At 39.8% G+C, this 13,021-nt stretch overlaps 1 protein-coding gene across 14 annotated transcripts in view; it reads left to right on the top strand.

Moving 5' to 3' along the window:
• The window catches only part of LOC139259755 (solute carrier family 35 member F5-like), a 205,733-nt gene extending 192,927 nt beyond the window's left edge, over positions 1 to 12,806 (top strand). For 11 of the 14 annotated variants that reach the window (XM_070875446.1, XM_070875454.1, XM_070875451.1 and 8 more), the window contains 2 exons: positions 6,815 to 6,921; positions 11,364 to 12,806. In XM_070875446.1, the coding sequence (XP_070731547.1) occupies positions 6,815 to 6,914 (100 nt within the window). In that variant the 3' untranslated portion in view covers positions 6,915 to 6,921; positions 11,364 to 12,806. The remainder of the gene's footprint in view (positions 1 to 6,814; positions 6,922 to 11,363) is intronic. The other 3 variants (XM_070875455.1, XM_070875453.1, XM_070875447.1) reach the window with 1 other exon arrangement.
• The last annotated feature ends 215 nt before the right edge of the window (positions 12,807 to 13,021 follow it).

Raw genomic sequence — 13,021 nt, 5'->3', positions numbered from 1 at the left:
TGCATCTACCCTATCAAGTCCTGTAATAATTTTGTATGTTTCAATGAGATCACCTCTCATTCTTCTAAACTCTAGAGAATATAGACCTAGTCTGCTCAATCTCTCCTCATAGGACAATTCCCCCATCCCAAGAATCAATCTGTTGAGCCTTCGTTGCACTCCCTCTGTGGCAAGTATATCCTTCCTTGGGTAAGGAGAACAAAACTGTATATAATAATACTCCAGGTGCAATCTCACCAGGGCCCTATATAATTGCAATAAGATGCCTTTACTCTTGTATTCAAATCCTCTTGTAATAAAGACCAACATACCATTTGCTTTCTTAATTGGTTGATATACCTGCATGTTAACTTTCAGTGATTCATGTATAAGGACACCCAGGTCTCTCTGAACACAACATTTCCCAATCTCTCACCATTTAAAAAATACTCTGCTCTTCTATTTTTCCTATTAAAGTGAATACTTCAATTTTTCCACATAATATTCCATTTGCCATGTTCTTGCCCATTCACTTAACCTATCTATATCCCCTTGAAGCCTAATTGCATTCTCCTCACAACTTACATTCCCACTTAGCAAACTTGGATATATTACATTTGTTCCCCTTATCCAAATCATAGATATAGATTGTGAATAACTGGAGCCCAAGCACAATCCTTGCAGCACCCTACTACAGCCTGCCAACCCAAAAATGACCTGTTTATTCCTACTGTCAGTTTTCTGTCCCTTAACCAATCCTCAATCCATGCTAGTATATCACCCCCAACCCCATGAGCATTAATTTTGTTCAATAACCTCGTGTGGCACCTTATTGAATGCCTTCTGAAAATCCAAATACACCATATCCACTGGTTTCCCTCTTATCTATTCTACTAGTTACAACCTCAAAAAACTCTTTTTTTTTGGAGCAACTGGTGTAGAACAGAGTATCTTAGAAATTCAAATTCTCGGCATTTAGTTTGCTCCAGTTCTAGTCAGTTAGAACAGTTTCACTTTGGAACAGAATTTTTTTTTCAACAGGGGGCGTGTCCAGCCACTTACGCCTGTTTTCAAAGTTTCGGCAGTAAAAACTTACTCCAAACTAACTTAGAATGGAGTAAGTGAAGATTTTTGTACGCTCGAAAAAACCTTGTCTACACTTTAGAAAATCAGACGTCGGTTACAAATTAGGCGTAGGGAACGAGGTGGGGGAGGGGGGGGAAATTCTACAATCAATCCTTAGTTATACTTATACAAATATTATACAAATAAATCCAACCTGAATAAAAATTTATAAGCAAAGAAAAGATTAAATAAACCATGTTCCTACCTGTGTGAAACAGCAGCAGCCTTTGAGCTGCTGTGCTTCAGGCAGGCCTTTCATGTTGGAGACAGGCAGGGGTATGGTGTCAGTGTCTCGACGGCAGCCCCAACAGCGGCAGCAAGCAGCCTTCGAGCTGAGCTGCTGTACTGCAGGCAGGCCATCATTCTGTTAGTGGCTGGCCGGCAGCCGAAGGATCAACACCGGAGGCACGCAGCTTTTCAAGGGGGTTGAGGCCATTCGGCCATGGGATAGGAGCGGCGTCAGTGGCTGGCCGGCAGCTGAAGGATTAACACCGGACGCACGCAGCTTTTCAAGGGGGCTGAGGCCATTCGGCCATGGGATAGGAGCGGCGTCAGTGGCTGGCCGGCAGCTGAAGGATTAACACCGGACGCACGCAGCTTTTCAAGGGGGCTGAGGCCATTCGGCCATGGGATAGGAGCGGCGTCAGTGGCTGGCCGGCAGTTGAAGGATCAACACCAGACGCACGCAGCTTTTCAACGGGGCTGAGGCCATTCGGCCATGGGATAGGAGCGGCGTCAGTGGCTCGACGGCAGCCGAGTCATTTTAAAAATGGTCGAGTGCCAATGTTTGTTTGACACTGCGCGTGCGTGCACGCTCCAACGCGCATGCGCAGGGTTGCGGGCACCATGTTGGCTCATTTAAATTGGACCCTCCCCCCGACTACTTACAGAATCAGCGCGAGTGGTTGGCTCCGCCCCCCCGCTGTGAAGAGCGCACAGCGCCAAGCTGAAATCGAGCTCCGAGGAGCCGGAGAATATCGAATTTTTTTCTAGCGCACTTTTAGGCGCAAAGAACAGGCGTCCAGCTCGGAGGTGCGCCGTTTTCGGCGCGGGCCGAAACTTGGGGCCATAAATCCTCCTGTCTCAGCCTGTAAGGGACTCACATTTACTTTTGCTAATCTTTTCCTTTTTACATACCTATAGAAGCTTTTACCATCTGTTTTTATGTCTCACGCTAGTTTACTCTTATATTCTATTTTCCCTTTATCAATTTCTTGGACATCCTTTGCTGAATTCTAAAATCCTCCCAATCCTCCGGCTTGCTGCACATTTTGACAATGTTATAAGCCTCTTCCTTTACTCTAATACTATCGTTAACTTTTCTTGTGAGCCACAGTTGGGCCACTTTTCCTATGAGGTTTTTGTGCCTTAAAGGAATCTTTGTTTGTTATAATTGATGTATTAATTCTTTAATTGCTTGTCGAATGTCACACCTTTTAATGTAGTTTCCCAATCTACCTTCGCCAACTCGCCCCTCATACCTACGCAGTTTGCTTTGTTTACTTTTAAGACCCTAGTTTCGGATTTAACTAAATCACTTTCAAACTCAGTATAAAATACGATCATATTATGATCACTCTTCCCTAAATGCCCCTTAACTGCAAGGTTATTAATTAACCCTTTCTCATTGCACAATCCTGCAGATTGGAAAACTGCAAATGTAACGCCCCTATTTTAAAAAGGAGGCAAACAAAAAGCAGGAAACTATAGACCAGTTAGCCTAACATCTGTGGTTGGGAAAATGTTGGAGTCCATTATTAAAGAAGCAGAAGCAGGACATTTGGAAAAGCAAAATTCGGTCAGGCAGAGTCAGCATGGATTTATGAAGGGGAAGTCATGTTTGACAAATTTGCTGGAACTCTTTGAGGCTGTAACGAACAGGGTGGATAAAGGGGAACCAGTGGATGTGGTGTATTTGGACTTCCAGAAGGCATTTGACAAAATGCCACAAAAAAGGTTACTGCACAAGATAAAAGTTCATGGGGTTGGGGGTAATATATTAGCATGGATAGCGGATTGGCTAACTAACAGAGAACAGAGAGTCGAGATAAATGGTTCATTCTCTGGTTGGCAACCAGTAACTAGTGGTGTGCTGCAGGGATCAGTGCTGGGACCCCAACTATTTACAATCTATATAAACGACTTGGAAGAAGGGACTGATTGTAACGTAGCCAAGTTTGCTGATGATACAAAGATGGGAGGAAAAGCAATGTGTGAGGAGGACACAAAAAATCTGCAAAAGGACATAGACAGACTAAGTGAGTGGGCAAAAAATTGGCAGATGGTGTATAATGTTGGAAAGTGTGAAGTCATGCACTTTGGCAGAAAAAATGAAAGAGCAAGTTATTATTTAAATGGAGAAAGATTGCAAAGTGCCGCAGTACAGTGGGACCTGGGAGTACTTGTGCATGAAACACAGAAGATAGTATGCAGGTACAGCAAGTGATCAGGAAAGCCAATGGTATCTTGGCCTTTATTGCAAAGGAGATGCAGTATAAAAGCACGGAAATCTTACTACAGCTATATAAGGTATTGGTGAGGCCACATCTGGAATAAGAACATATAAGAACATAAGAATTAGGAACAGGAGTAGGCCATCCAGCCCCTCGAGCCTGCTCCGCCATTCAACAAGATCATGACTGATCTGGTCGCAGTTTTGGTTTCCATATTTACGAAGGGATATACTTGCTTTGGAGGCAGTTCAGAGAAGGTTCACGAGGTTGATTCCGGGGATGAGGGGTTGACTTATGAGGAAAGGTTGAGTAGGTTGGGCGTCTACTCATTGGAATTCAGAAGAATGAGAGGTGATCTTATCGAAACGTATAAGATTATGAGGGGGCTTGACAGGGTGGATGCAGAGAGGATGTTTCTGACACTTTCCAACATTATACTCCATCTGCCAAATTTTTGCCCACTCACTTAGCCTGTCTATGTCCTTTTGCAGATTTTTTGTGTCCTCCTCACTCATTGCTTTTCCTCCCATCTTTGTATCGTCAGCAAACTTGGCTACGTTACAATCAGTCCCTTCTTCCAAGTCATTTATATAGATTGTAAATAGTTGGGGGTCCCAGCACTGATCCCTGCGGCGCGCCACTAGTTACTGGTTGCCAACTGATGGGGGAGACGTGAACTAGAGGGCACGATCTTAGAATAAGGGGCCACCCATTTAAAACAGAGATGAGGAACATTTTTTTCTTCTCAGCGGTTTGTGAATCTGTGGAATTCGCTGAGGAAGCTGGGACATTGAATAAATTTAAGACAGAAATAGATGGTTTCTTAATCGATAAGGGGTTATAGGGAACGGGCAGGGAAGTGGAGCTGAGTCCATGATCAGATCAGCCATGATCTTATTGAATGGCTAAGCAGGCTCGAGGGGCCATATGGCCTACTCCTGTTCCTATTTCTTATGTTCTTATTCTAGATCTAAAATATCCTGTTCCCTAGTTGGTTCCTCAGCATACTGATCTAGAAAACCATTTTGTATATATTTCATGAATTCGTCCTCTACACTATTACTGTATATTTGGTTTGCCCAGTCTATATGTAGATTAAAGTCCTCCATGATTACTGTGTTACCCTTGTTACATGTACTTCTAATTTCCTGATTTAAACTGCCTAACAAATCTGGAAATTTTCAGTAAATAGTCCATAATTGTGTACATACCTTCGTCTCATTTCACCTTTAAATTTAAAAGAAAAAGTCACGTGTCAGTCAGGTATATCCTGGTTCTTGTCTTCAGGCTGCCTGATAGTTTTCATATTTGAGATAATACTAAACTATTTTCAGCTAGGTGGTGTTTTTTTTACTGGGAGTTGGAAAAACAAAATGAGATAGTTCGCTTGCTGTATTAATTACTCTTCTGCAAACTAAAAAGACAGTGGAAATCATAGTGAAATCATACATCTAGACCATCCTCTAGATGAAGAAAAATGTGTGAAGTCCTGTGTCTCCAGATGGGAGTGTGAATAGTTTTACTTTTCTAAATAATATAACTGGCAATGCAGTTATTAAACTGCACGTTGCTCCGAAGTGGATTAAGGAAGTGTTGTTTAATAAAATGTTATGTTTAGATCGTCGAAGGAAAATATAACTAAGGTTAAGTGTTGCGATTAAGCGCTTGCACCTAGATCTGTAATAACATTCTTTCCTTCCAAACAGTAATTGAACAATTTTATATGTATTCAGTTTGTTAAATAAATCAATAAAGGGTTAGGGTTATATATCAGCCAGAGGATTTGTTACCATTGCTGTAAATGTATTTGGTCTATTTTCAGCATGATTTTGAACTTAAAAAAAAATGTAAATTGTCTCTTCTAAAGTAAAAATGTTGCTGAAAGTGTTTATTTTTCTACTTCTGTTAGCAAAGTCCTTGAAAGGATACATGGAAGAGCCTTTAAAATGTAATTATATTTAGATTAAATCATCAAATAAAATTGTTCTGCGCAGCCTGTTTCTTTTAAATTTCTGCAGTACTTACAATGTAAAAGCCAGTGAGCGGCCTGCGCAGAACCTTGCAGAAGGCTGCCTGCACAGCTTAGCCGGAACATTGGTTTCCAACCCTTCAGGATTGTCCTGGAGTCTGCAGGAATTGTAGATTACTCTCCAGGACACTGCTGTAAGCATCCAGGGCAAGCATTATTGAAAAAATACTAATTTTTTAAAAAATGGCTTTAATTTATTAGTTATAAAAATATTGGAGTTTAAACTAACCATCAAGAGTCAGCCAATCAGGTAATAGAGTCTGTTCACTTTCTAATTAGTGTGGGAAGTCAGGTGCTTAAACTCCAGGAATAAGTCACTCAAGAGTTGGCAACCTTAATTGATTTATCTAGAGTAGCAACTGGGTGCTACAATCGGCCTGGAATAGAGAGAGAATAAACTAGCCAGCAAAGGGCTCTTTCTCCATAGTGCTATCCAGTGACCTTGTAACGTGCATGTGGACGTTGGGTAATTGGGTTTATTGACACTCACTATCTCGGCTCAGACATGAAGAAATGTTCGAGAGCTGCCAGTGCCAGGGGAAGCATACCCCAGTAAAGGTCGATGCCTTCAAAAGAAAGAGAATTAAAAGGAATTGTGAAAAATCCTAAATATCTTAGAGACAACTGTATACTTAGTTACATATGTTGCTCACTTTTATGCTTAGAACTGCTGGTTAGAGGCAGCATAGAAGCAGGCATACTCCAGAATGGGCCATCAAATTTTAGACAGAGCTGCCACTTCACGATGATGTCAACAGAAAAAAAACTCATAATGACAAAGAAGGCAGTAGTTCTGTACTGGACATCTGTTTCTAAATAACTGTTCTAAAGTATAACATAGGGTGACTAAGATACCAATAAATATAGTTTTCTTCTTTTAGCATTTAGACTTGTGGGGCAATTCAGTAAAATGTATTTCCCCTTTAATAAATTTAAATTTACAATAGTTATACAGTTATCTTCATAAACAAATGCCCCATCACTAATCATAACCTGAAACTAAGGAGTATATAAAGGTGTATTTTAATGCCTAAAGATTTACTTTATTTTCTTTATATACATACCATAGAACGAAACGTCAATTTTTATTTCATCACTGCTGTGTTGTCATGACAAGCAAATGCTGTACTTTATCATTTGCTTTGGAGATTCTTTTTAACAAACAGAATTTCAAATGTCTTTCTCATAGTCTGTTCCACAAGGAGTAATCAACTAATGAATAAATTAGTATAACCTCTTTCAGAACTCCAGAGGACAGCGAGCAATGTGAAAGCCTGATTCCTATGCATGGTGTTTCTCAGGAGGAAGGAACTAATTGTTGTTCATGAAGAACAGGTATAAGATCATACTGTTGTGTGTTAATGGGGATTTACCATTTGGAAGATTGGTAACTAGCTGCATGTATGAAAATCCATTACATTTTCTGTGCAAAAACCCACATTGCGTAACCATGAAAGATATGTAACCATAGATTACCTCGGGCAGATTAGCCCCATCTACCTTAAAACTAAAAATCATAGAATGGTTACAGCACGGAAGAAGGCCATTCGGCCCATTGAGCCCGTGCCGACTCTCAGCTACTCCTACTCCTATGCCCTTTCCCTGTAGCCCTGCAATTTGTTTTCCTTCAGATACTTATCCAACTCTCTTTTGAAAGATAAAATTGAGTCTGCCTCCACCATACTTTCAGGCAGTGCATTCAGATCTTAACCACTCGCTGCATAAAAAAGTTTTTTCTTATGTCGTCTTTGGTTCGTTTGCCAATCACCTTATTGTGTCCTCTGGTTCTCGACCCTTCTGCCAATGGGAACAGTTTCTCTCTATTTTCTCTGTCCAGACCACTCATGATTTTGAACACCTCTATCAAATCTCCTCTGCTCCAAGAAGAACAGCCCCAGCCTCTCCAGTCTATCCACGTAACTGAAGTCCTTCATTCCTGGAATCATTCTCGTAAATCTTTTCTGCACCCTCTCTAAGGCCTTCACATCCTTCCTAAAGTGTGGTGCCCAGAATTGGACACAATACTCCATTTGGGGCCGAACCAGTGTTTTATACAGGTTCATCATACTTTTCATACTTTTGTACTCTATATATTTATGAAGTCCAGGATCCCGTAAGCCTTTTTAACTGCTGTCTCAACCTTCCCTGCCACCTTCAACGGGTCTCTGTTCGTGCGCCTCTTTATGATGGTACCATTTAGTTTATATGTCCTCCTCATTCTTTCTATCAAAATATATCACTTCACACTTTTCTACATTAAATTTCATCTGCCACGTGTCCGTCAATTTCACCAGCCTGTCAGTCTTCCTGAAGTCTATCACTTTTCTCCTCACTGTTCACTATACTTCCAAGTTTTGTGTCATATGCAAATTTTGAAATTATGCTTTGTACACCCATGTCCAAGTCATTAGTATATATCAAGAAAAGCAGTGGTCCCAGAATCGACCCCGAGGGAACACCACCTCCAGTCTGAAAAACAACTGTTCACCACTACTCTCTCTTTCCTGTCACTTCGCCAATTTCGTATCCAGGCTGCCGCTGTCCCTTTTATTCCATAGGCTTCAATTTTGCTAGTAGGTTTATTATTATTTGTCGAATGCCTTTTGGAAATCAATGTACACTACGTCAACTGCATTACCTTCATCAACCTTCTCTGTTACCTCATCAAAAAACTTTATCAAGTTGATTAAACACGACTTGCCTGTAGCAAATCCATGCTGGCTTTCCTTAATTAATCCACCCCTATCCAAGTGACTGTTAACTTTGTCCCTGATTACTGTTTCTAAAAGCTTCCCTACTACCGAGGTTAAATTGACTGGCCTGTAGTTGCTGGGTTTATTTTTACACCCTTTCTTGAACAATGGTGTAACATTTGCAACTCTCCAGTCCTCTGGCACTACCCCCATATCTATGGCTAGTACCTCCGCGATTTCCGCCCTCAATTCCCGCAGCATCCTATGATGCATCACATCCCATCCCCTCCTGGTGATTTATGTACTTTAAGTACAGCTAGCCTTTAATCTCCTGGTTGAATGCATATTGATGTTTTTGAACTTGCTTTCTTCGACATATTTGTGCAGACGTGAAGCTGCATTTTAAAATGACAATACTGTTAGACAGCTGTGGATTGCACCCTTCTCTGATGTTCTTTAGTGTAGTCAGATTTAAACGATGATGAATATGTCATTTTAAAAGTAATTATATTTTAAGCCAGCTGGAATTCTGGTCAGTGTTTTGGGATATTATGAATATATTACAGCTATTAAAGAAATACACTAGCATTGTTGTATATTTATTATACCATACTTCATATCAATTAACCTATCCACGCATTTGCTGATAATTCCACGCAACATTAGTCAACCTCCTTCAGATCAAATATCCTCGGTGCACACAAACCCCAGCCCTCTTGGAGTGTAGTGACTAAATCATAACATCTTGATTTCCTCAATGCCCTTCAATAGGACAATAAAAATCTTTCAATCCCTTCATTCTAGTTTACTGTTTCTTCAAGTTTCTTGAAAGTCTGCTGAGCTATGCCTCAGTTCACCTGCTGCTGAAGCCCTCACTCATGCCTTTGTTACCTCTAAACTCAACTATTCCAATGCTCTCCTGGCCAACTTCCCATCTAGCACTCTTCTCAAACGTGAGCTCATCCAAAACTCTATTACCATATCCTAACTTGCACCAAGACTCATTCATCCAGTACCAACATTCTCTTTAAGCAGCGCAGCGCTCTGGAATTCACATACAGCCGGCTCACCAGCTTTTAAATAGAAAAAAAACGCACATGCCCGGTATTTTTAATGGGCCGCGCACCCAAAAAAATTAAAGGAAATGTTGCCCACCACCTCTGCCTTCTCTGACCTACGTTTGCAACGCCTTGATTTAAAAATTCTCGTCCTTGTTTTCAAATCTCTCCATGGCTTTGCCCCTCCATATCTTTGTAACCTCCACCAGCCCTACACCTCCTGAGCTATCTGCACTCCTCCAATTCTGGCCTCTTGGGCATCTCTGATTTTAATTGCTCTACCATATGTGGTTGTGCTTTCAGCTGCCTAGGCCCTAAACTCTGGAATTCCCTCCCTAAACCTCTCCGCCTCTCCTCCTTCAAGACGCTCCTAAAACCTACTTCTGTGACCAAGCTCCTGTCCTAGTATCTCCTTATGTGGCTCGGTTTTATTTGACATCACTGCTGTGGAACACCTTTGGACATTTTACTACGTTAAAGGGGCTATATAATGCAAGTTGTTGTCTAGTCATCTTTGATTTCGTCACCTTTAGTTCTCCACCTATTGACATTTTTGCACCACTTAACTCAGATGGAAATAGTACATCTCCTCTGTTGCTACAGCTTCCTTGGGGAAGGTCAGTTTTCTCTACTTGTTTTCCCCACAATAACTTTAACTTATCTATAAAGCCCTATTACGTCCATATCTAGAGAGGTATTTTTAATATCTTTCAGTCTTGGACAAAATGAAATGAAAGGTTAGCAATGTTATAGGCAATCATCGCCCCTTCACATTCAGCCTCCTCCCACACAATTCATAGAATCGTAGAATAGTACAGCACAGAAGGAGGCCATTCGGCCCATCAAGTCTTTTCTGGCTCTTTCGAAGAACAGTCCAGTTAATCCCACTCCCCTGCTCTTTCCACATTTTCTTGCAGTTTTTTTCTCCTTCAAGTATTTATCCAATTCCCTTTAGAAGGCTAGTGTTGAGTCTGTATCTACGACCCTGAGCAGTACATTTCAAATCCTGACCACTCGTTACCTAAAAAAGTTTTTCCTCATGTCGCCTCTGGTTCTTTTGCTGGTCCTCTGCCCTCTTGTTATTGATGCATCAGCCATTGGAAACAGTTTCTCTTTATCTACTCTATCTAAATCCATCATGAATTTAAACACCTCTATCAAACCTCCTCTTGGCCTTCTCTGCTCTAAGGAACAATCCCAGCTTCTCCAGTCTATCCACGTAACTGTAATCCCTCATCCCTGGAACCTCTCTTCTGTAAATCTCTTCTGTACTCTCTCCAAAGCAATTATATCCTGTCTCTCTCTATTTGATTGACAATACTATGATTAGTGTTCGTTTGACATTTCCTTTCTTATTTTATCTCTTACCCTGCCTGCACTAGCTCCTTCCAGCTTCATGAGTCATTGTAAAGTCTCTACTCTAACTTATTCTTTCTTAGAGCCTCAGAACTGGAACTCCTTCTCGTCTTCACTTTTTCTTCTAACTACTGTCTTCAATGTATTAATTACTAAGCTTGGCATTCTCTTATTAATACTTCCTGATTTACCTCCGTTTTCTCCTCAACCCTTGTTGTATTGTTGTGATGACAACACAACACATTTTGTAATTATTGCAGCACACAGCACTGAGATACTGAAATCACTCACATAAGATAAGAAATGGAACTTGTAATATATTATTTTTGGAACAATTCTATGTAAATGGTAAGTCACCCTATCCTAATTTACACTTACACAGCTCACTGTATTTGCACCATTTTCAAGAGCTTCTGTTGGCCTCTGTTCCATTACAAGCTGATAATGCATGTTAAAAGCCACCAAAATCTGAAGCCTCTATACTATCTGTTTTGAGCTGATGCTGATCTTTTTTAATTGCAAGATACTTATGATGTGTATTTACAGTTCTTCTAAGTGCTGTGCAAAAATTATTGATATGAAATGAATATAAATAACATGAACATCTGATCTTTATGGTTGGAGAAAAGAAATTCATCTGATGAGGTTTTTGTTTTGTTTTTGTCCCCAGACCGAAGATGAATCCGTAGAGTACTTTTGCGCTCGAACAATCTCCTGAAGTTCTGATGAACCCTTATTCTTTCAGTGCCTGTTCAAATGTCTTATCCACAAAGTTTCAATTCATTTAAGATCCTGCATACATTTATAAACACCATCTGTTGGAAACATCTGTGGATTACAAAAAATAGCAGAATTACTTTCATATCACTAAAGATTGTTGTGGAAAACTCAGCTTTCAATACAACCTATCTGCCTTACTGAATGTATCGACTTTCAAACACAACTTGAAAATTGAACACTATTTTGTGAATGTGAGGACAAACTTGATTCCCTTTTTTTGGATCATAGTTCTGTCTGTAGGTTTTTGGAACATGCTAGCCAGTGTCCAGACTGAAGATGTATATCTAAAGTAGAACATGTTGAATCAGTAATACTGTATTGACTCTTCTAAGAAAAAAAAGGGAAAAAATCATTTTGAATGAGAACCAGTCCAATTTTAGTATTGTGTATGCATCATATTAATCTAAGCAGGAGGAGAAATCAAATGAGTGTTCACAGAAGCAAATGGAACTTATGGCTTTGAAACACAGTTCAAAGGACAATGTTGCTTAAGGTATTTTGAATTATCTGATTAAACAGTGGACACACTACATAATCTGTTTTCTTTAAAGACTGATTCAGATGTCAGTATTCTTAGTACTAGAAGTTTCATAGTGAATATATTTCTGATCTCTATTAAAAATTCTGTCAAGGTGAATTACAATTAATAGGATTTTTCCATATATGTTTAATTCCAGGAGTTTGTGGTTTCAAAACATGTACAGAAACCCCATTTTTATTCTTCAAGATGTTATAGTTTCTGCATTCTTGTACCCCAGTCATATACATTTAAATAATGTATTTTTATTATGGTGCTTCTACAGTTATATACACCATATGTGTCCGTGATTCTCAGGAACCCAGTACAGTAAAACCAGCAGTCCCATTTTTCTACCAGATCATGTAAATTTACTGATGTACTGAGAGGCTGTTTTAAAAAAATAATCTGTCAGTCCTCCATTTTTGGTTGGAGTGTTGTACTTAATTACTAGAAGATCAAATTTTTATAGCTTGCTTTAAAAAGAAATCAGGCAATCAAATGATACTGTATTTCAACCAAAATGTTCAGTACTCATTTGTATGCTAAGTAGAACAGGTTTGTGGAAATATGGTTTTAGTTCAGTGTGGGTTAAATACTTTTATAGATCAAAGTTCTAGTGTCTACGACCACTTTACTTACAAATTAGAATTAAATTATGAATTGAATTTAATCCCTGGTAGTCGCCCAGCACAAAATGTCATGTATAATTCTGATGGTAAGGTATTCACGTTTGTATGTAGGCAAAACTAGTGCATTGTACTAGTTAGTTTACTGTAAATTCCAGTGTAATATAAATATTTGATGTGAAATGTTTTCAATTTGTGAACATGGATGTTATTTATTGTACAGATCTTATTAGGAAAGGGATGCACACAAACACTGTTTTATCTTTGTGGGGAGAAGTGGAAGTTTATAATTCACTGGTTGGCCTCAGCTGGAGTATTGTGGATAATTCTGGGCACCATATTTCAGTAAAGATATACGGGCCTTAGAAAAGGTACAGAGGAGGTTTACCAGGAGGATGGAGA

Source organism: Pristiophorus japonicus, chromosome 3, assembly GCF_044704955.1.
Source record: "Pristiophorus japonicus isolate sPriJap1 chromosome 3, sPriJap1.hap1, whole genome shotgun sequence".
Classification (NCBI taxonomy): domain Eukaryota; kingdom Metazoa; phylum Chordata; class Chondrichthyes; family Pristiophoridae; genus Pristiophorus; species Pristiophorus japonicus.
This window is presented reverse-complemented; position numbering and strand designations above follow the sequence as displayed.